Genomic DNA, 25,173 nt, shown 5'->3' on the forward strand with positions numbered 1-25,173 from the left:
CACATACAAATTTAATTTAACTCTAATACGCATGCTGATAATACTACCTTTCATTTGACATATCGCACATAACGGTACGTGCTCTACAAGTTACACAATGAATTAAAAAACTTGAAAAATACATCAAAACACCTGTTGAGATTATTTTTTGATGGCTAGCCACCAGTGTAGGAAGTACCGTCATCTCAGTTTGAAAATTCGACATGGTTGGCTTAAAAAAATTCTAACTTTTTTTGTAGGCGTCGTAGAAATATGATGGAAGCATCTTATAAAATATAAAATAATAAGCTTTCAGATGGTATAAAATTTATTATAGGTTGTCATTTAAAAAATGGATTTAAAGTTGGTGGAAGAAAAAAAAGATAGATTTTTTCGATTTTATTGGAAAGTTTTTTTTATGCCTTACAAAGCTTAGCTAAATCTAGATAGAATATAGCCACTTAAACCGTATTTGAATAATTCCTAACATAAATATTAATCTCACGTTTTCCATGAAAAAAAAGGTGTCATGTTAGTTTTTACTATTTATGGAATTCTTCAATTTTTCTAAATATAAAAATGTCAATGAACCACTTGTTAACATAAACACAACAAAAAAAGAAATAATAACAAAAACTATGAATTTCCACTTCGGTTAATAGCTCGTTAAATATTATTCACATTTTTCCTGTTTTCCTCTCCATAAATGCTACTTCAAATTGAAAATGAAAAAAAATCACACAAAGAAGAAAAAAAAAACATACCAAAGCGGGAAAATGGTGAAAGTAAACAAAAGGAAAAACCGTCTCTATTGAACAACACCAAGCATTTATTGTTCCGAATACAAAATTCCCATTCCAATTCAAGCAAAAAAACCGACATGATGCGATATGGCGATATGGTTGGGAAAACGTATCTTCTTTTTTTTTACTTCTTACTTCACTATTTTTGCAATAAAAATAACAAAGTGAAAATATTCATTTGCCACAACTTGGTACTTTTCTTTTCTAGGGCGCAATGAACGAAAGAACCAAACGAATGGTGGATCGCAAAAAAAAACAAACCCCAAACATTACAATTGTGAATGTGCAGTGCAAGGAAAACGAATGGGGGCATTGTAAAGAGTCAGAGACACTATCACAATATGAAGAGCTGAAAGTTGAGGAGCAACGAGCACAAGCTTCGAGTGTGTGGTTAACTCGTCCATAAATGGAGTCGTTATTAGGGGGGGGCAAAACAAACCAAAGGAACAAAAAATAGTTTTGTACTCCACGAAAACGTTCTTTAAAGTCCTTCGATGACTGGAGCCCACTAACCTCAAAGGATTCCACTTTTTTACTTACTTTTTATTCTTTGGTGCAATTATGTGTTGAATCTTTTGCCAGGGGTGTCGAAGTAGTAGATTTGTTTATTTAAACAAGGGAACATAAATTACTATGAAATGTTGAAGGGGGTTCAAAGTCCCCTAACTTAAAACCTAAAGGTCATTCCAAGAAAGAGGGCATTTTGTCTGAAGTTGTGTTGACTACTTTCCAGAGGTGTCGAAGTAGTAAATTTCCTTTGTTCTTCAAAAGGAAACAAATATTATTTCGAAAAGTTGATGGGGGTTCAAAGCCCCCCGAAATTTAGAAAGAAATCCTCTTTTCTTTAAATTTTGGGATTAAAATTTGTATATTTTGGGCTCTTGGGGACCAAAAGTCTTACGTCCTTTCAAGTTGCTGGCGTCACTGTGGTCTCATTTGAATATCCCATAAATCGTCTTGTAAATTAAATTTGACAGCTGAAAGTGTCCTTATCACTACGAATAAAAATTGCGTCGAATGACATCACTGACTTTTGACAATTTTTCCTACTTCACAAAGGAATGATTTAAAATTGAAAAAAAAAAAGTTTTTAAGTTATTTCAGAAAATGTATGCCATACTACACTGTTTTCATTCAGCTCAGAGTGAACGTACAGAGAGGGCATTGGATAGTTCATAACAAAAAAAAAAGAATGAAAAAAATCGAAAAAAAAAACTTCAAACAAAAGAATACCATCTACACTATATAAACGAACAAGAACGACGGAGAAGCGAAAAACCAACTCCTCGCTAGCGCTGAATGGAGTTCCAATTTTTCAATAACTGCAATAAATCAGGCACCATGGCCGACATGGGAGTTGCCATAAATTACTTTCCCAATGTACTATGACAGTCAGAAATTCGGACTCGCTGCACTATTCAACACTTCAACAATATTAACTGGCAGGCAAAACTATACTCCTATTTATTGTTGGGGTTTTGGAGCTCGCTGGCTCTTCTATAATATACTCGACTGTCGACTTTATGAGTTGAGTTTGTATATATTTATACAACAACAACTACAACTAGAGGCAAAATGGATGGTTAATTCCGGTTGTCAGAAATAGTACTTGTATTTAAAAAGTAGTTATTGTATTGTGAAGTGCGCGTTCATTTTTCAAAAAAAAAAAAAAAACATTTATCACAAACACAGCAAATAGTTGAAGTGTGAGGATGAGTATGAGTATGACTGTGTGTTGTATCTGGAACTGTGATAGATTTTTTAAGAGGGATATTAAAGAGTATAGTATTTTAAGTTTTGTTGGAATTTTTTTGTTGTTAGTAATGTTCTTAGTTTAAATACGTCACAGAGCTTAGGGACGTAGAAATAAAATGAAGAAAATATTGGCCACATTTTGGAAAATTCTCATAAAATATGACTTTCGATTTTTTAAAAGAATTTTCTTAAAATTCAATAAAGATTTTGTTATAAGAATTAATGTGTTAGTTTTTGAAAAAAATTCTATATTTTAATGAAATATTTTTTGGTACATAAAAGGTTTTTTTTTTTAATCTGATTTTCTTCTTCATTAAAAATTCGATTTTATAGGTAAGTAAGTTTTGACCTTTTGTCCAAAATTAACAAAACAAAAAAAAAATGTTCTCAAAATTTGATTTCAAAGAATGTTTGTATGCAAAAGCATTTAAACTATTTTTACATATTTTGAAATCAATTAGAGGTGGATTTTTAAAATAATCTTGATTTTTTTGAAAAATCATAGGTATTTTCGAAAACGGGACATTGAATATTTTTGACATTTTTGTTTTAGGTGTTGATTAATAATATCTAATAACTACAAAATGGCATATCAATTGAATTAGCTATAATAAAAAAAAAACTGTTAATAAAAATTTGTTTTTTAGAAAACGGTTTTGAAATAGTGCTTTTAAGAGCTCAAATTCATTCTTACTTCAAATGAACACTTTTTTCCAAGCTTCATGAGAGATGTAATTTTGTGATGAACCTAATGCTTATTTTACTTGTGCTGCTAATGCAGAGACATGAACTCTGACTAAGGCGGATTAAAACTTAAGTTGTTTCACTTTTAGCACTGCTTTAAGGAGCTGGTCATCCTAAGTAAGTAAGTAAGTACTGATAAAGTCGAATTAAGTTTTGATATCACGAAAAAAATTAACATCTTTCCCCTTCGCACGCATTTTTCCCAATTTCATCCTTCATTTTTTGAAATTAATTTATATCAATGCCTTTCTTTTTCCGAGTAAAAATGGAATTCCGCGGCACCACAGCTGCACCCCGTACACGGCACTTATTGAACGCCGTACCTACATTGCACCGCGTCCGCACTATTATCTGAAATTTCTATTGCGCCACACCACCGCTGCACCACGTCCGCACCATGATCAAACATTTCTAAACCGCCGCACCACCACTGCACCACATCTGCACCATTTCTTTTTGAATGAAAAAAAATTCTATTCTCCTACTTATACAAATGTTTAAGCCGTCTTCAAAGATATTTTGACTTAAGTAACAAATTGTCAGTTCGTACAAACATGACTTGGTGGTCGAGTGGTTAAAGCGTTGTACTTCTAATTGAAAGTGCTCTGGATACTTGGGTTCGAATCTCCTTCATATCGGTATTCTTTTTTTTATTTTTCAATAACCCAAAATTGAATCGTTTATTTCAGAAACAGCATAAGTCCATGAGCACTAACTTTTCAGGAGCAACAAAAAACTGTTTTTTATGTTAAAACTCCACAACACTTCAAATTTAGAGTATGCCGAGTTATAATCTAGCTAAAGACGCATTAAAAAAAAATATTAACTTTTTTTCAAGTCTTAGCAGGTTTTCAAGCCTTTAAAGTCGCTGGACTTATGTCGTTTCTGCTCAGAACTTTTTTGGTAAAACTTTAGTTTTTATTTAGCTATAGCTTTCGAACCCAGCTTTCGATTTTAATAAATAAAATAGCAGTAGATAGAGTTTACCTTTACCTTTCTTTACCTTTTTATAAATGTATAACTTAAAGGCTCGCGTGCCATGATGTTTGCCAAAATAATTTAAAACTGGTAAAATGTCATATAATTCAAGAATTAAAAATGCTGCCACCGCAAGAAATCTGGCTATAACTCTTGAACCCTGAGTTCAATTTTAATGAATTTAATAAATATAGGTAGAGTAATTCCTTACTATTTTATAGATGTATAACAAAAGAGGGTGCGTGTCAAGATTGCTGCCAAAATAATTATTAAGCTGGTAAAAAGTCATGTTTTTAACAGTCAAAAATGTTGTCACCGGGTGAAATCTTTCCATATATTTTGAACCCTTTCCTTTCAATTTTCGTATTTTGGTTGTCTGACATACTTAATTTTTTTCCAGAAGATGAATAACTAAATATAAATGAGAAATTTCCAAAAAAAAATTTTTTGTTAAAAATGAACTTATGCTGTTTCTGAAATAAACGATTCAATTATGTATCATGGTGCGGCGAATTTTTCATACAAAATTAAATGGTGCGGAAGTGGTGCGCCGAAATTTTCCGCCAAACGGTGGTGGTGCAGCTGAGGTGCGGCGCACAGTACGGCGATTGTATGGAGATGGTGGACAAAAATCAATTTTCCAAAAAGGAATTGATTTTGCAGAGAAAAATTGTTGTATATGTAATAAAGAGAAATTCTAAAAAAATTGACGAAATGTTCACGCCCCCTGCCACGCCTACTTTTGTATATAATTGTTTATACCTTAAAAACGGTTTGCACCATCTGCACCAAATTTAGGAAATTTGGTAACCTAGATGAGTTAAAAAATATAAAATAGTTTTGATCCTCTCCGCCCTCTGCCACGCCCACTTTAGTGGCTAAAGTCTAAACGCTTGGAAATTTCTCTTTTTTCGTCTTTGACGACGCTTCTAAATTTAGTGTTTGTGTCTTCCACGACTAGTTCCCCTTCATCAAGAGGGGATACATTTTGCATATAGGTTAAAATGCTATCAGGAAGTGTAAGTCTATTTTTAAGATTAGCTTCATGATGCTTCTCTAAGGACCAGTTGTACAAAGGTGGTTCAGCCTCGGATCAAGAATTTAACCAACCGATTTTGGCGGATTAGCTGCGGGTCAACTTCGGTTCAAGCATGGATGTGGCTATTTGTACATATGTGGACATTGCACCAGTGCTAAACCGGAACCTTACCACTGATTTCAGAAGATAAAAGTTGCTGATCCACGGATTAAATATTTGTACAACTGGCCCTAAGAAAGCATGAACATTGTTCCCATCGCACAGTGTGGGAATTCGCGAATTTAGCGGAATAAAATTAATAACGCTTGCATTTTAAATTTTGTTGTAGTTTTTTTTGTGATTAGTTCATTGAATATGTGTATACAATCAAATGTAATTCACATTTTGGTGATATTTTATTTAAGTTTTTGTAAAATGAGCTTTGAAGTGACAGGTTATTTTCACCAAAAAGTACTTTTTTTTTGAAAATCATAATTTACAAAAAAAACTTTTGAGGAATGATTTATTGTTTAATTTTATGACAAATATGAATAAAATAAAGAAAAAAGTTAATTATTGTCAGAATTGACTAGGTTTTTTGCAAACCGATATGTCAATGACATTGTTTATGAACTAAAGAAACTATTCTCTAAAAGGCTACTAAAACGTACAAGATACTATTTCAAAGGATGTTTTAAATTATGTAGCTTTATTTATGCACAATCAATGTTTTTTTTTAAATTGGTAAGTGTTCTGTCACGAAATTTTTCTGCCATACATCATCAAGGATACCAAAAATTAAAAGAACCGTAAACTTCCTGTCGAAAAAAAATCAGTTTAACTGGAATAGACAATTTGTTTTTACCAATCGTGTTATTCTTGTAAAATAAAAAGCCAATTTGAATTTATTTAATTGTTTTTACTATATGTTTTGTTTTTAATGTAAACAATTTCACCCTTACTAATTCCTTTTTCCACTTTTTCGCAAACTAATTTCATATGCAGTTGAAATTTCTTCAAAGCTAAATGAGTCTAAGAGGCCTTGTACTTTCTTCTCCTTCATTTTTTCACAGCACTCATTAAATGATTTTCTAGGTCTACCCACACTTGCAGAATTCGAAGGGGAAGGAATTTCGTAAAATATTTGCTGTGGTATTACTAAATAGCCACTGAGCCAGGAAGCATTTTTGCATTCAAAGCTTTCACGGTTCCTGTTTTTTGATCATAACTGATTTAACTTAAAACAAGTTGTCCTCACAGACGCCTTTAATGATTTAACTGCTTCTTCAGAAAACATTATGTTACCAAAAACATTTAAACTGCCTCAAAGCGCTTAATTTTTATTTTTGAGACCCAAACATCAAATATGTCCTTCTTTGTTATTTTTAAAGACATTCTTTACCTAAATTATATTATAATGAAATATTTTGTAATTTAAAAATAAAATAAAAATAACATACATTAGGTATAAAAAGACGAAAATTAATACTCCACAGTACATATACACACAATAACAAAACACAGCACTTATAACAAGTAAAATTAATTTTAATACCGATTTTCAAAGTATCAAATATCAAATTTTGTGAAAAATACGCGTTAAAGGCACTATTGCTCGAAAAATAAACAATTGTTTTTTTTTTTAATTAATTTATTTTTATTATTATAATTGGAACACCCTTTATCAGATGTAATACTTTTTTTTTTATTAATTGATAGTTTTCGTTTTTAATTTTTAAAATAACTTAATTCTTTTTTTTTCTTACTGTTAACTTTGAATTTGAACACCCTGTATTTTTATTGGAATTTTTTTAAAATCAAATTCACAAATTTTTTGAACACCCTGTGAAATAAAAAAAGTTTCTAATTCTATAACATTCTTCTTCTAACAAAATACCAAAAAGTTATTCGATTTTTACGGTATGCCATCATTTTTTTTTTTTGATGGTCATTTAGAAAAAAAAAAAAAAAATATATCATAACAAAATTGGGGTGTCAAATTTTAGTGATTCTTGATAGATAATAAATCAAGCTTTGCATTGAATATTGTCTCTAAGCGGAATAACGCGGAATAACTAAAGTTTTGCTCTAACAAAGGTACAAAAATCGAAAAAAAACACATTTTTTTAACTTCAATCACCAAAACAAAAATGTAAAACACCCTGTGAAATAAAAAATTACTTACATAATTATACCTTGATATTTAGAAAATATAAGAAAAATAAAACTTTTATTAAAACGCACACCAAACGCACGAGAAAAAATTAAGAGCAAAGTAATCTCTTTCACCAAATAAACAGAAAAAAAATCGCCAACTGCAACTTCGAAGCTATTTTTTTTTTGTTTACATGATCCCCACCTATCAATGCTTTTGTTATCACTTTCTACAATCTATTAGCTTTAAGAAAAACCGGTTTTGGCATCAAACAAGACAAGTCATTTTTCGAATTAAATTCCGCTAAATTCGCGAAATCCCACACTGTGCATCGTCGAGGTTTGAGTCAAAAAACTTAATTTGTATTTTAGATCATTTTTAAATTGTATGGAACATTTTTGTTTATCTTCAATTCATACAGAATAATTAATTATTAACATATTCAATTCGTGATTTTTTATAAAAAAAATCCATTTTTATAAATTTTTTAAAGATTTGACCTTGTTCTAGAAATGTTGAAAATTTTTAAGGTTAGCAAAAATTAGCATGAAAACTTTACATTTCCGCAAAGTAAAATATTAATACAGTGTAACGACACTAAAAATGTTGCTATACTTTGCTAAAATGAATTTATAAACATAACCAAAATGGAAAAAAGCGTTAAAAAGCTGTTTTTTATGCATTGCTTCCCCCTCGGATCAAGATTAATGTCGAAATTTATCAATTTTTTTCTTAAAACACTTTATGTGGCAGTTGCTAGTACTTAACTTATTCAAAATAAACTCAATATCTTCATATTATCGCCTGTTTTTGCCAAAACAAATCCACCACAAAAAGTCGTTCATTTTTTCTGGTCCGACTTTGGCCTACAAAAAGTCAAATATTTTGAAGGTTAGCAAAAGTTAGCAATGAAACTTAACGTGTTCTCAAAGAACAATAACAACACAAGATAATGCCATAAATCATTGTGCTACAATTTGCTACTACAACTTTGTGGGCTTAATTTAGATGAAATTTTATGCCTTTAAAAGGAACTTTTTTCGATAATTCACTAAAATTCAAATTTATTTAAAAAAATAAATACAACTACTCATACAAGTTTTCAATGTATCCATTATTTTTATTCACAAATAAAAAAAATAAAACTTTGGTACTTTTCTTACACAAACCAAATGAAAATGCACAAAAATAAAATCTCGAGCTATCACAATGACTAAAATTTTTTTCAGTGCTTTTGAAAGTCCCGCTAATCCCCCAAAATGAGCAAAAAAAAATTAAAAACAGCCAAAAACAGTAATTTAACATATGCTTGACCAGCTCCATAGCTTAGAAGATCAATATTGCATTTTATTTTTTTTTTATTTTTGTCCACTATTCAACGCACTGTGCGGCGGTCTTTAAAAATTCAATATCTATTTTTACTCGGGTAAATGCTATAACTTAAAACGTACCTACATCATAAGTTTACAGAACGCCATAACACCGCTGGCTGTCAACTTATTCTACCAACTTCTTACAAGCCCACTAAAACACTATGCAAATTTGCAAATACAATCTTATTTCATCTCAAATGTCAAGAAAAAAGCAAATTATTCGTATGTATTTTTTTAAAGGTTAATCTTATCTAAAAATAGTTCAGTATAGCAAAGGTTAAATTTTTTTTCTTAGAAATCGATTGTTTAAAAATATCGTGATTTCAATCAATAGCGCTTGTATGCATTTTTTTGTAATCTTCCTTTTTCGTGACCTTTATACCCAATACTCAACTTAAACATTTAAGAAAGAGAGAGCAGAAATCCTTAAGGCACATTATTCTTAAATAAAATTAAGTAAAATGACCTTCATTCTCAAGAATTTATCAATTATTTGATTTTGGTCTGCTTTAAACCAACAACAGCAGAATAGTTAAGTTTTTATCGATTTGTCTGGGAGTTTCAAAGTAAGTACCTACCATTACTCACATTCCTTTAAACCTACTTATAGACTTTAAGGATAAAATGTTTTTAGTTTATATTTGTTCCGTAAGTCTCTTAAAATTTACATCTTGAATCCATTTACAAATTTTATTGAGTCTATCACAACATGACAAGTATTTGGGTAAGCTGGGAAGAATACACAAAAAAAAAAAAACACCAAAAAAACAACAACAAAAACAAACCATCATCATTAAAACGACCGTGCCCAGAAAGTGTATATTCAATTCACCACCCATCCAATTTATTCTGCCTCAGTCATCCATACAAAAAAACATTATCCAGCTAGGTATATCGCCCCCCAATTTTCAAGGTTTATTCGGTATTTTTTTTTTTATTTTTTGCTCACGTTACGTTACCGTGTGTCTGGGTATAAAACATTTTAATCGCGTATGTGAACCTTCACGTTGTGTTTAGTTTAACGTTTTATCCTTGAAGTCCTTTTTTTTTTTTTGGTTTTACCCATTTAACCAAATATAGAGCAAAAAAAAAAAAATGTTAAAATAATAAAACGAAAAAAAAAATATGTAGATGGCGCTTTGGTTGCATGGCAGAAAAAGAGAAAGTGTACCAACATATCTGTTTTCCGGAAAATTTAAATCAGAATAAATTAGATATGTTCGTACAAACACCGTACCGACACACTGAAATCCACTCCCCCCTCCACCACCGACTGCCAGCACCACCGACCAACACACCATCAGGATCAGGCGTTCAACTTCAAAACCAACGTTTTTGCGTGTCTATTAAATAATGGTGTTTGGGTTTTTCGTTGTTGTTGGGTAAATATTTGTGGTTCGGTTTATTTATCCATCAACACCCTTTGCCTGGGATAATTTCATTTGCAAACATGTTTAGCACCGAGAAGGTACATTATACTATACTATGTATACCTTCCTATGGGAGATAATATTTTTTGGCTAAGAGCACATAAGTGTTATTTAGAGCTTTTTGGATTATAATTATTTACTGCCAGGTTTAATAATAATTACTAAAGCAAAAATATAAATTTCAAAAAAAAAAAAAATATTTTGCTGATAGTGGTGGTTTTCAAAATTATTTTGGCACAAAAATTATTTAAATGTTCAAATTTTTGAATAAGTTGCCAATTAGATTATAATAAGGTTTTCAGCTGGCATAAACATTTTATATAAACTTATGTCAGACTAATCAAAGTTTAGTGGCCAATTGTTTTCATTTTAACTTTCAATATGTGTGCACTCAGGTGCGGGTGAGTTGGACCACTAGTGGTTGAACGCTTCAAAAAAAAAAAAAAAAAATCTTAAACTAAGATCAATACAAAAATTAAATTTTGGCTTTTTAAAGAATTGAATTGGTGTATTTTCATAGTAACGGGTGTGAAATAGTTACTTCTTTTTTAGTTTTTGATTTAGTTACCATTGCCATTTCATGGCATCAGCACCTAATGTTTCAAGTACATAATATCATAATATTTTTGGATTAGGTGTAACGGGTGTGACACAAGAAAATCAATTCAGTCTGCTTCGACTTTCAGAAGCCAAAGTGTGTATATTTTTGAATCAAAAGACGTCGATTTTTTATTCAATATGAAAGAAAATATTTTAATACATTGGTAGTAATCACAAGTTTATTTGAAGGAAATTAATATAATTCTTTGTTTTTATAATAATAAAAATAAAATGCACTACTGGGTCGCACGTACTTGCTCTTGTAGTTGTAAATTAAAATTTTTTTTTTTTCAAAAATGTTTTTAAAAATATTTTTTTTTAACATTTTGTACTTAATGATCTCTGTAAATTTTAAATAAAATAACTAATGCTTTGATGAAATATATGAACTTAAAAAATATGTCAATTTTTGAAAAACGGCAACGCCATATTTCCGTTCTCCGCATTTTTTGAGAAAAACTAAAAACGCAGTTTTGTTGGATTCAATAAGAGTATTCCGCATACCAAATTTGATCAAAATCGTTAGAGCCGTTTTCGAGAAATTTGCAATACCTCGAAAACGTTATATGGGAGGTATGCGTTAAAATGGAGATATTAAAAAAATAAAAAAAACGGGTCTAGGGAATTACGTAAAAATCATCTGTACCAAGTTCTATCTATCCATCCGTTTAGGCCCTAGCTCGATGTACAGATGGACGCACAGACGCACACACGCACAGACGCACAGGCACACAGACGCACAGACCGACGGACGGCATGACGAAAACCACTTTTTTGATCTTCTCCATCATCGTAATGTTGGTTTTTATTAAAACCTCGATTTTTTTTTCTACACGAAACCAATACTTGCCCTATAGAGCAAGTAAAAAATGTAACGGGTGTGATATATTATATGAAGTCGAGTTACTTAGTGAAAGATAAGTTGGTAGGTACTTAAAACTAAAAAAAAAGGGTTGACTTGTTTAAAATAAGAATTTCTATGTGGCAGCCCTATTTTAAATTATCGAGTGCGACGCCCCCTAGATTGGTTCCAAATCAGGGAAAAAAACCCTATTTTTTTCATATTTTTATCTCTATAACCCTTCCTGGCCCTATTTGGATAAGAAGTTAATAGACCAAGGGCGATATTCTGTGTCCAGTGTTGGGTAATTGGCGGATATTTGATCATTCATACAAATAAACTTGTTTGCGGCGTAAACCTTTATAATTATTTTGTCAAATTTACTTTAAATAAATCTTTAATTTTAAATAAAAACACGACACACTTTTTTAATTTGGAAAGGAGAATTTTATTTTACTTGCAGCTTGAATGATGGATAAGAATGACAGAGTAAGTGACAGCACAGATGATGAGCAAAAAATGACATACTCGTTAATTGAATTGTCATATTTCAACGAGTTGATTATGCGTTCTTTACATGAGCTGCTTTTCAGTGTTGGGTGCGTTCAACATTCTCCCCGGGCAAAAGATGTGGTTTTCGATCTTGATTTTCTTGGTTTTTTGTTGGAAATAATGTTTCAAATTTATGTTTCATCTCGGTTTAGACATGAAAAGAAACAAAAAGCATAAATACATGGCAAATAAAAGGTTTTATGAAAATTATTTTCAACATAAACTACATTGATAGCAATGAAATCTGGTTTGTGTCTTTGCTAAATGTGAATGATACCAAAAATACCATGAAGTTGCTCATACAGCTCCCTTATATGAAACTTGTTAGTTCATTGATCAAAGCAACGAGTTAGACGAAGGCAAACAACAACAACTTGGCTTGTTTGTCAATGGAAAATTCCTATAATTACGGCATCGGTTGTACTTCGTGTGTAATTTTTTTTTGTGTGTTGAATTTAAGTGTAATTTAATGTAGTGAAAAAGTTAATAAAATTGACAAAAAAAGTTGTTGCAGATGTAGCAGATGATCCAGGTAAGTGAATTTTGATGAAATTTGTTTAAGTAGATGTATAAATTCGATTATTTACCAAAATTAAATTTCAATGCTTTATGTGTTAGAGATGTGCAGCTTATTAGTGATGTGCAGTTTGATCACCAATTGCTATACTGCTACTGGTAAAGTGTGATTGAGTTGAGCAACTGCTATTTTTGTAGCATTTGATTTTAAATGTTGAATTTTGAATTAATTTGTTGATTTAATCAATGAAATTACTTCAAATGAATGAAATTAATTATATTTGATATTAAAATGTTGATTTATTCTTATTTTAAGCGAATTAAATTTTAAATACGTTCGATTATTAAGCGAATTACATTTGAATTCATTTTGAATGCATTTGTTTAAATAATTGAGCATTTAATTCGTATTTATTTTTAAATTTCGGTACATTTTGTTTAAATTAACTTTGCATTTTTCGTATAAAATGAGCAAGTTTTAATTATTTCGGAGCAAAATGACGAAATGATATTGAGTTAAATTTATTTATATGCGTTTTTCAGTTGAAATGAGCAAATAAAGTAAAATTTGTTGATGAAAATTGTAAGCATTGTATGACTTGATGCATGATATTTTGTATTTGTGTGGATGTGTATGGATGTATTTGTGGATGCATGTGGATGTATGTGGATGTGTGTGGATGTGTATGTGTGTGTGTGTGTGTATACAGGGTGTCCCAAAAGTAATGGATCAAACGAAATATGCAGATAGGCCAACTTTAGGGCTCTCAGAATTTGGTAACTTGTTCATCCCAAATCCTTACGGTTTTCAATTTAATGCAGTTTTTGTGAATTATCGAAAAATCTCGACTTTGCAACAGTATTTTGCTTCCTCCGGTCATAATTGATTTTTGTTTTTTACAATTCTTTCACTTAAACTTTGCCTAATAATAAGAAATAATTATTTAATCAAAATATTTTTTATTTCATACGCCATTTTGCTGCAAATTATGTAACAGTTCCATGTTTTATAAAAACTCAATTTCTTACTTTTATTTGAGAGGAACATCCCGAAAAAAAATTGTATGGTGTGATACTGGTTTATTATTTTAAAAACTTGCCGTGTTATTGCACTTTTCAAAAATGTAAAAAAATTTCCAAAGTTCAAATTAGAACGAAAGATATTACAATTTTAATGCAAAAAAACAGGGGTTTTCAGAGCAAAATAACAAACAAAAATCGAGGCTTTTATTCAAAAAGAAATAAACAAACAACAGTCGAGGAAATGTGTTTATTTTTCTTTGTTATTTTTCTCTGAAAAGGCCTGTTTTGTTGCATTAAAATTGTAATATCTTTTGTTCTAACTTCAAGTTTTTAAACTCTTATACATTTTTGAAAAGTGCAATAACACGGCAAGTTTTTAAAATAATTAACCTGTGTCACACCATACAAATTTTTTGCAGTGTGTTGCTCTGAAAAAAAATTAAGTAATTGAGTTTTTATAAAACATGGAACTGTTAATTAATTTGCAGCAAAATGGCGTATGAAATAAAAAATATTTTAATTAAATAATTATTTATTCTTATTAGCCAATGTTTTAGTGAAAGAATTGTAAAAAACAAAAATCAATTATGACCGGAGGAAGCAAAATACTGTTGCAAGGTCGAGATTTTTCGATAATTCACAAAAACTGCATTAAATTGAAAACCGCAAGGATTTGGGATGAACAAGTTACCAAATTCTGAGAGCCCTAAAGTTGGCCTATCTGCATATTTCGTTTGATCCATTACTTTTGGGACACCCTGTATATATATGTATGTGTGTGTGTATATGTGTGTGTGTGTATAGATATGTGTTTCAATTTGCGTTTTTGGTTGAAGTGAGCAACTTTAAGTATTTTTATGACTTAGTGCGTTTTCTTTTGAAGTGAGCAAAATTTGAATTTTGAAAATACAGAGGGGGCAAAGGATTCGGTATTGATGATTGTGTTTAGATTTGATTTGATAAATTATGTTGATTCTCATTAATTGGTAGTGGACATAGCTTTGTTACCGGTCTTTTAAATTCGCCTTGTTGTGTTTTCAGGTTGACAACTCTGGTGATGTCATCTTTACCTGGGAAGGTTTCTAGAATTCTACCTAGATTCCATTTCGTAGGGGGAAGTCTCTCATCTTTTATCAAAACTAGATCTCCAATTTTAAGTTGAGGTTGCGATTTGAGCCATTTAGGTCGTTGTTGTAATCTGGCCAAATATTCTGATTGCCAGTGATGCCAAAAAGTTTGTAGACTGAATTGGATTGCCTTCCACCGGTCAGTATAACTCGTCTTACCGATCGTAAGGTCAGGTTCTGGCACGGAGTACATTTCAGCTCCAATTAAAAAGTGTGCTGGAGTCAAAGCATGAAAGTCATCAGGATTTTCGGTTAAAGGACAAAGAGGCCTCGAATTTAAACACGCTTCGATTTGAGTCAGAAGCGTGGTGAGCTCCTCGAAAGTGAGTGTCCCATTTCCAACAACTCTTTTGAAGTGGTGTTTGACACTCTTCACACCGGCTTCCCATAACCCTCCAAAGTGGGGAGAAGCAGGAGGAATGAAATTCCACTTGGTTCCTTGTGACGATAAAGCTTCAGCAACATTTTTCCAGTCATGAGTGGCATCTTTTAAAAGACGATACAACTCTGACTCAGCTCCTTTAAAGTTTGTGCCGCAATCACTATAGATCTGTCCACAGACACCTCGACGTGAAGTAAAACGTCGAAAAGCGGCTAGAAAAGCTTGAGTAGTGAGGTCACTCACTGCTTCCAGATGAATGGCTTTAGTCGCCAGACAAACGAAAATGGCTAGATAGCCTTTATAAGTTTTTGCTCCACGGCCTTTCCAAGCCCGGATACTAATAGGCCCGGCATAGTCAACCCCGGTATGTGAAAATGGTCTGGATACATTGACTCTAGGCGATGGTAATTCTCCCATGAGTTGATAAGCTGGCTTAGTTCTGAACCGATAACAAATAGTGCATTTATGAATGTATTGTTTAACAATTCGTTTAGTTTGAAAAATCCAATATTTTTTCCGAAGATAACCCATCATCAATTGAATGCCTCCGTGGAGCGTTTTTTCATGAGCTTCATGCAGAATCAATTTTGTAAAATGATGATTTGGAGCAAGAATTATTGGATGCTGTTGATCATAATGCAGGTTAGCATTCTTCAATCTTCCACCAACACGAATAATACCGTCAGGATCTACGAAGGGATTTAGAGATGCCATGCCTCTAGATTTCATAATTCCTTCAGGAAACATTTCGAGTTGAGCTATTTTCACCAATATTTTGGCTGCTTCGTCGAGTTCACTCGGGGAAATCGGTCCGATTTTCCAGTTGGGTATGTAATTTTTGGAATTATTTGTGAAACGTAAAATCAAAGCAGTAATTCGAATTAATTTATTGAGATCAGAAGATCTATGCATTAGTTTGTTGATTGGAGGAAAAATTCGCTCGGCTTGATGAACTCTTATTAATGGTTGTGTAGGATACTGAAAAACCCAGGCATCGCATAAAAAGTCTGGCCCGTTCCACCATAATGTATTTTCAAGTAAATCCGATGGCAAAACACCTCTTGAAACCAAGTCTGCGGGATTATGTTGTGTTGGAATATGTTTCCATATTTTGATTGGGGTCAACCGCTGTATTTCTCCAACTCTGTTTCTTACAAATGTCTCCCACTTGGTTGGTGATGCTCGAATCCACGAGAGAGTAATGGTTGAGTCAGTCCATGCAAATTGCTTGATATTTTTGTTGCCTAAAACTTGAGTTGCATAGTCTAACAACTGGGCTAACATCACAGCACCGCAAAGTTCCAAACGAGGAAGACTAACTGGTTGCACAGGTGCAACTCTGGATTTTGCAATGAGAAGATGCATTTTCGCCTGGCCTTTATCGTCTTCGACTCTCAAGTACACTGCTGCTCCGTATGCTTTTTCTGAAGCGTCACTGAAACCATGTAACTCGACTCGAGATAAATCACCGATGGTTTCTACCCACCTTGGAAACTGGATCTTGTTAATAGCTATCAAGTCATTGTAGAAAACATTCCATTGTTCCAGAAGTGACGATTCGATTTGTTCATCCCATGACAACTTCTTCGCCCACAGTTGTTGCATAAACATTTTCGCCTTTACAATGCATGGAGCAATCCAACCCATGGGATCAAAAAGTCGTGCTATCGTTGATAGAATGAATCGTTTTGTCGGCTGTGGATTTGGAAGCGGATTGTAGCAGAAAGAAAATTTATCAACGGAAGGAAGCCAGTGGACACCGAGCGTTTTAACTCGTTCCGAATCTTCTGGAGGCATTGAGAATGAAGATTCCCGTTCTCCTGTTGGAATGCTCGATAGTACCTCATCAGAGTTGGAAGTCCATTTACGTAAGTTAAATCCAGCTGTCTTTAACGTTGATTTTATTTGTTTTATTTTCTCTTTAGCTTCTGCAACTGTGTTTCCTCCAGATATTAAATCGTCTACATACATCTCGTTAAGGATCATAGAGGATGTAATTTGATTTGTCGAATTATCATCTGCTAGCTTTTGTAAAGTTCGGATCGCAAGATATGGAGCGGCGGCTGTACCAAAGGTAACCGTATTAAGCCTGTAAACTTTAATAGGTTCATCAGTATTTTTTCTCCATAGAACCAGCTGATAATTTTTGTCCTGCTCTGCTATCAAGATCTGACGATACATTTTCTCAATGTCAGCTGTAAAAGTGTATTTATACAACCTCCACCGAAGAATTATGTCGCAGATATTTTGTTGAAGTGCTGGACCTACCAACATAGCATCGTTCAAAGAAATTCCATTTGATGTTTTAGCGGATGCGTCAAACACCACCCTTAATTTCGTGGTTGAACTGCTTTCTTTGATGACAGCATGATGCGGCAGGAAATAATGCTGATTTTCTGGTAAGCTGTTCTTGTCGACTTAGCTCATGTGACCCATTTGAATATATTCTTCGATGCACTCTGAATACTGGTCTCGAAGTTGTTGATTTGCATCAAGACGCCTCTCAAGTCCATAGAATCGCCGTAAAGCACTTTGATACGAATCGCCAAGAACAGGATGAACATTTCCCTTGAACGGTAATGCCACTTGATAGCGCCCATCAACTGTCCGTTGAACATTGTTGATAAAATGATTTTCGCATTCAACATCTTCGGCTTTTAAGTATGGCTTGAACGGTGCTTCTTCCAATTCCCAGAATATTCGAAGGTCTGTTTGTAAAATTTGCAAAAAACTTCTGACTTGTTGACTTGATTCAGATACAATTGGAGCCTTTCCGAATAAGATCCATCCCAGTGTTGTATTTTGCATGACTGGCATCAACTTGTCTGTTGGTGGGATGAGCTCCGGCAACAAAAGTTCGGCTAAGACATCACTGCCAAGCAAAATATCAATTTTGGATGATTTGAAAAATTCAGGATCAGCTAGCACATAATCGTTGAGATGGGTCCAATTCTCAACGTGAAGGGTCCGGGCCGGCAAATGGCCAGTCAGTGACTTTAAGACATAAGCCTGCACTGTTGTTGCAAAAGTGGAATGGTGTGAAGCAAAAGTGATATCCACCATTTTAAGAGATTTGCCACTGCTGACTAAACCCAACCCGGAAACCCCCATTTGAGTTGCTTGAGATTTAAGCTGTAGCAATTGGGCAGCATACTCTGTGATAAATGACGCCTCAGAACCAGAATCCAACAATGCTCGCATCGTCAACCATTCACCTAACGAAGACTTCACTTTCACAAGGGCTGTTGCCAGTAAGACTTGAGAGTTTTTTGTTTTACTACTGTGATGAGAATGATGAGATACTAAGTTGCTGGATGTCGACGGTTGTTTACTTGAACTTTGGAACGAAGGAGCTTCTGCATTCAAACTTGTACTTTGGGTATTTTGCTGCACCTGGTTTGGCGGGTTGTTGTTTATTACCTGATGTTGTAGCGGCTGAGAGTTGTTAGCATGTTGTTGCCAATTCGAAGGTTGTTGACTAGGCTGAAAAGAAGTATTATTTACATGCAGTAAAGTGTGATGTGGTTGTTGGCAATGAAAACACCTACGACCACTTGGACAACTATCTGATGTGTGACTATACCCTAGACAGTTTCGACACAAACCCAATTTATTTATAACCTGACTACGATCGGTAACACTCATTTTTAAAAATTTATTACATTTTCTTACAGCATGTTGATTTTTCAGGCATATTTTACAAGTAAGTTTCGATTTTCCAGATTGAGCGTGAGCGATGAACGAATGTTTGTGAGAAGAACTCCGTGATGTGTTTGATGAGCTCTGACCGTGCTGCTGATCGACTGCTTCCAATGTCCGGAACCTTGTCTCAAGGAAGGATGTAAATTCCTGGAAAGTTGGCAACTGCTTCGGATTTTCTCGATCGTTCAACTTCTCCTCCCACATCTGTTGAGTTTTCCCAGGTAATTTTCGTACTAACAGAAATATTAGTATGGGATCTAAATGCTCAACTTCAATTTTTAGATTTGCAAGGCTGTGGATCACTTGTGTCGAAGTGTAAAGAAGATCTTTGATCGACTCCACACGCTCCTGAGTTAACGACGGCAGGTTGAACAGTGTATTCAACTGGATGTTTACAAGAACGCGAGGGTGATCATACCTATCCTTCAGCATTGACCATCCTTTAGCATAGTTTCGACTTTCAGTACTCAAAGTCAGCAATAACTTTTCTGCATCTCCTGTCAAACTCGTTTTTAAATAATGCATTTTTTGTATGTCGGAAAGCGAATCTTTGCTAGCAACTAGCGATACAAACAAATCGTGAAAATTTGGCCAATTTTGATAGGAGCCATCAAAAGAAGGTAATTTAATAGCTGGAAGATGAATATCCTCCTTTCTTACCTCCTTTTCTTTATCAGCAACTACTTTTGATACACTACTGCTGCTGCCACCCAGGCTTTGCAGCGAATCAAACAACTTTGCTCTAAAAACGCAATAATTCTCACGAAATTGTTCGTATACCGATCCTACCCCAGCATCAGCATCCACATCCTTTTCACCAACCTCATCAGATTCTAAAAAATCATCATAAATTTTGTTTACAGATTCCCACAACTCTTCCAGCAATTTTATCCTAGTTTGTACATAGTTTTCGGAAATGGCCTTCCCTTTCTTTCCGAAATTTTCAACATCTTTTTTAAGTTGTAAAATTTTTGCATTTAATTTCTTAGTTGCCATTGTAATTGATTGCAAATTGATAATAAAATGATAAAATGTATACGAAAATTTTACTCACTTTGAAAGCGGCAAAATGGCGTCTTCTCCTCGTGATGTATATTTCTCCTTTATATCACACTTCGAACCACACTTTGGTTAAATCCTTTAACATCCACTTTATTAAATTATATTTTTTCAATTTAACTTTGAAGGCTCGAAGGACCAATGTTTGCGGCGTAAACCTTTATAATTATTTTGTCAAATTTACTTTAAATAAATCTTTAATTTTAAATAAAAACACGACACACTTTTTTAATTTGGAAAGGAGAATTTTATTTTACTTGCAGCTTGAATGATGGATAAGAATGACAGAGTAAGTGACAGCACAGATGATGAGCAAAAAATGACATACTCGTTAATTGAATTGTCATATTTCAACGAGTTGATTATGCGTTCTTTACATGAGCTGCTTTTCAGTGTTGGGTGCGTTCAACAAAACTTCTTAGTGAAATATAGGGTCAGGAAGAGTTAGGAATACAAATTTATTCAATAAATAAATAAATAAATAAATAAATAAATGAATACAAATTTATAAAAAATTAGGGCATTTTTCCCTGATTTGGAACCAATCTAGGGGGCGTCCCCGATTTTTTTTCCTTAGGACCACCCTAATGTACATATAAAGAAGCATGTATTAGTTATGGACATGTAACTAAAGCAAGATGTCCAAAGCTGGACTTACTGAAGAATTCGAAATCATGTATACATAAGGTGAACATCAGAAAAGAATCTTGAGTCCTTGATTACCTTATTGAAGGTAAAGTGGTGCGCAGTTATTCTGTGTTGACTATCGAGCCATCTTAAATGAAGATTCAAACGTCCCTTACTTGTAGTACTTTTTAAACTTTAAATTGAAATAGAAAATGACTGAGGGGAGCTACAAAATTAATTTATTGAACAACCAATTTTGTTTTGCAAAGCTACAACTTCGAGACAAATTTAAAAATGCAACTTGTTTTAAATTTTGACCACTACACTTACATACAAATATGTGGTTTCGTCTTAATTTAGCGGAATCTTGAATATCAAGAAAACTGATCGAGCTACTCGTGTTTCATCTGAGTTTAAGTTACTTCAAGTTTCTGCAAACAACATTTTTTTATTTCGCCTTTTTTTTTTTGGATTTTGAAACCTTGTTTTTGAGCTTAGTCTAATTAACGAAACAAAATTTTTGGTTTTTTGAATTAATTTTTTTTTTTTATTCCACCACAAAGTGTCCGCCAAAGGAAGTGATGTTAGATCCAAAATACTGCAACGCACGCTTAACGTTATGGGTGGATGTTCTATAAGTTATGCTGCTCATTTTCTGATGATCTGACAAATGAGGTTTTGTTGGAGATATCCTGAATTTTAATTGGTTAATAGACCAGTGCCAATAATTTTTGAAAATAAAAAAAATTATTAGTAGCATTATGGGTGGTTGGAAAATTAAGGATAAATGGTATATGAAAGGGGAAAAATAAATTGCCCTTAAAAAAATTGGGGGAAAGGGGTGGGTGGGTGTCAAAAATCGTGTTTTTTACGATTTCTATCAAAAGTAGACCTCCTATCGAAAAAAATACAAAAATTTTAGATAGTAAAAGTGTCTACAACGTTAATTCAAACCATTTTGTTATACATATAACCTCAAAAATATTGAAAACAAAAATGTAAAAATAAGATCTTTTTATTTTTAATTTTTATCTTTTACAAAAATGATTCGATTTTAACAAAACTTGGTTTAAACTTACTTTGTTATATTTTCTATATGTTTTTTCAGCAAAAAGTTAATTTTTGGACATTTGACGAGTTTAATTTGAAAACATAGCCTATTTTTCAATCAAAAAAGTTACCGAAAAAATTTTTGATTTTTGAAAAGTTTTGAATGCAGTTAATTAGTTAAAAACCTTTTATTTAAGATTGTGTTAGAAAAAATTGATTAAAAAAATAAGCAAAAAAAATACAATTTGTAAGATCGATTTTTACGTAAATGACAGTAATATCAGCGAAAAATGTCAAATGCCATTAGAAAAGTATAATTTGGTTTCTATGGAAAATTATTTCTCGCCAATATTACTGTCAATTACGAATACATCGATCTTAAAAATATTTTGTTTTGTTTTGTTTTTTTTTTTTTTTCAATTTTTCTCAATATTTTCTAAAACAAAAGTAAATTTTTTCTACACAATCTTAAATAAAAGGTTTTAATCTAATTAACTGCATTCCAAACTTTTCAAAAATCACGATTTTTGACATCCACCCCACTTTTTCGACCACCAACCCCCTTTCCACAATTTGTTACTGGGCAATCCCCTTTCATATACAATTTATCCTATTTAACAGCCAGATTATAAACCCAAGTTTAATAACGGTAATAACAATTCACTCCCATGTTTGAGTATTGTAATGGACTTAATACATATAGGTTTAATTAGGTAAGTAAGGTTAAAATCAAGGACTTAAAATATTTTAGAAAATTTTACAAATATTTACCAAATTATACAAACCTCATCAAAATTATACAAATCACATCACCCACACAAAACATATCAATTCAAATAACTGACACTCAAATTACCTACATATTACAAACATTCGTTCGTGCATAATTTTGTTGAATTATTTTGATATTTGAAATAATATTACGCCAGAGCACGAAACTATTTATGTATTTGTAAATAATGAATAATTAATATACAAAGGTACATAGTATTATTACTTTTTGGTATTGGTTTAATGCATATATAGAAAACGAACACAAAAACAATTGATATGATGGTATAAGTGAATTAATTATTAAATTCTTTATCACAAACATGCAATCAATTGAATTTCAAAATCGATAATTAATATTCTAATAGACTGGAATATTTCAAAGAATACCTAATACTTCATCAATGGAGTCCTTTTTTGATATGAATGAAAATAAATTAGTAAAATATTTTTAATTTTTTTATTTTTCCAGGGGAAGTAAATTTGTTCCCTTAGGTACATTTCCCATAAAAATTCTCAAAACATTTAAGCTGCTCTCGAAATACTTCAAAGTTAGCTTTGAATAAATCCATCACGTTTATAGTTCCAAACATTTTCTAATCCTCTCTCGGTGAGACTTTTATTATTTTCTGAGAGAAAATTCATTTCGAAAAATTTCATTTATTTAAAAAAAAAAAAAAAAAACTAAAATAAATAAAACAAAAAATCCATTGATAAATGAAATTCACGTTTTGCAGTTTCCGGTTTATATAACTTCGTGGTCAGTTTTAAAATCAATCAAAACCATAAGCCAAACCAAAAAATAAGTTTAACACAAAATACCAAGTTCGTGTATGGATGCATTCACATTTGAACTCTCTCAGGAAACTTCATCTGATTCCGAATCCGAATTTAATTAAAAAACACAAAAAAACCCCTCTCGCATGCAGGATTTTTTTTATTCTCTTTGTTTTTTTTTTGATTCAACAAAAGTACAATAGAGTACATGGAAAGGTAGGTAAAATAAAAAATAAAATGTAAACAGGAAATGAAAAAAATCAACTCTCTCTTTTTTGAGATAAAAATGGGTACAAAATTGGTATTTTACATAGTCAACAAGACAAATAATTCTTTGTAGTTTTATTTAAAAAAAAATGTCTTTTTTTACTTAGTTCAGTTTTTGGAAAAGAAAAGATTTGAAAAGTTGAATGTTTTTTTTTTTTTATTTATAGAACTAATACATTTAGGAATGTTTTTGTGAAAATCATATTGAATAAGTTCAGTGTTAAAGTAAAAGAGTATTTCTTCCAGAAATCAATGTCAGTATGATTCAGATTCTCGAAAACTAAAATTGACAAAATATGAAATTCAAATTTAATAAAATACTGAAAATCAATAAAAATGATTTATAACCCTCCGAAATAAAAGAAGAATTTTTTTTAATAATCTAATCATAATCACATTCTATTCCGCGACCAAGAAGAAATTTTTGTATACAAAAAAAAAAAAAAAGTTACTACTTTACACCCCTAATCTGCTGCCAAAACTAGAAACACTTGAAAAGGGACACGCGTAAAACTAAAATTTCTAGAAAATTCATCGAACCGTTAAAAAATGATTGCTAAAAATAAAATTGAAATTTAAATCAAAAATACAAAAATATATTTTTCTAAAGTTTTCTTAATTTTAAACTTAAGTTTTGCAAAAAAAAAAATATGTAAAAAAATTTGCTAAAAATTTTTATCAACTTATGCAGTTATAATTATTAATTTATTCTTTATTGATGCAGTATTTCTTTTTCTTCGATATTAATTCAATTTTTACTTGTGATATAGGTACTATACCTATATCAAGTTTTGCATTCGTACAAAAAAAAAAAGTTGAGATAACATTTTTCCATGACATTACGATGGTAGACAATGCCAAAAAAGTGGGTCCCGGAAGTCCGTCTGTCTGTCTGTCTGTCAGTCTGTCAGTCTGTCAGTCTGTCAGTCTGTCAGTCTGTCAGTCTGTCTGTCTGTCTGTCTGTATAAGGAGCTACAGCCTAAACGGATGAACCGATTGATGTCAAACCTGGTATGCAGCGTTATTTGGCGACTCTCCAGAGGAGTTTTTGGAATTAATTTTTTTGGACCAAAAATAACGGTACTTGTCATATACCGATTTTAGTAAAATTGAAATATCTCGAAAACGGCTCTAACGATTTTGTTTAAAAAATTCAAGTGTTAGTTTAAATATAAGGTCTATCTTTTAATGAAAAAAATTTTTTTTGAAAATCATTATTAACGGTACCTGCCATAGAACCGTTTTTTTCAAATCCGATTATCTCCAAAACTGCTAATTCGATTTCAACGAAACTTTTTGTGAAAATGCATTTATATAATTTAAATATAAGCCGAAAATAAAATTTTGAAAAAAATAATTTTTGGATTTTTAAAAAAATTTTGAAAATTTTTTTTGAAAAATCAAATTTTCGAAAACGGGACATTGAATTTTTTTGAAATTTTGTTTTTAGATGTTGATTAGTGATTTCTACAAAATGGCATACCAATTTTATTTTTAAACTTTTTTTCCAAAAAATTATTTATAAAAAATTAGTTTTTTTAAAAAACGGCTCTAACGATTTTGAAAATTTTTTTTCTAAAAATGCATGTTAATATATCAATCAAAACTGCATACTTGTTTTGGAGGGCAATTTAATTTCAGATT

At 31.9% G+C, this 25,173-nt stretch overlaps 2 protein-coding genes across 2 annotated transcripts; both read right to left on the bottom strand.

The window, feature by feature from the left end:
- Positions 1 to 14,712: 14,712 nt before the first annotated feature.
- Positions 14,713 to 17,457, bottom strand: LOC129909710 (uncharacterized). Its single transcript, XM_055986784.1, has one exon. The coding sequence runs from the start codon at positions 17,455 to 17,457 to the stop codon at positions 14,713 to 14,715; it is 2,745 nt and encodes a 914-aa protein (XP_055842759.1).
- Positions 17,458 to 17,694: 237 nt separating this feature from the next.
- LOC129909711 (uncharacterized) lies at positions 17,695 to 19,974 on the bottom strand. Its single transcript, XM_055986785.1, has one exon. The coding sequence runs from the start codon at positions 19,972 to 19,974 to the stop codon at positions 17,695 to 17,697; it is 2,280 nt and encodes a 759-aa protein (XP_055842760.1).
- Between the last annotated feature and the right edge of the window lie 5,199 nt (positions 19,975 to 25,173).

The sequence above is a fragment of the Episyrphus balteatus genome, chromosome 2, assembly GCF_945859705.1.
Source record: "Episyrphus balteatus chromosome 2, idEpiBalt1.1, whole genome shotgun sequence".
NCBI lineage: Eukaryota > Metazoa > Arthropoda > Insecta > Diptera > Syrphidae > Episyrphus > Episyrphus balteatus.

Excerpts from the sequence above, each read along its gene's own strand:
- LOC129909710 (XM_055986784.1), bottom strand. The coding sequence starts at position 17,457 with ATGTATCGTCAGATCTTGATAGCAGAGCAGGACAAAAATTATCAGCTG.
- LOC129909711 (XM_055986785.1), bottom strand. The coding sequence starts at position 19,974 with ATGGCAACTAAGAAATTAAATGCAAAAATTTTACAACTTAAAAAAGAT.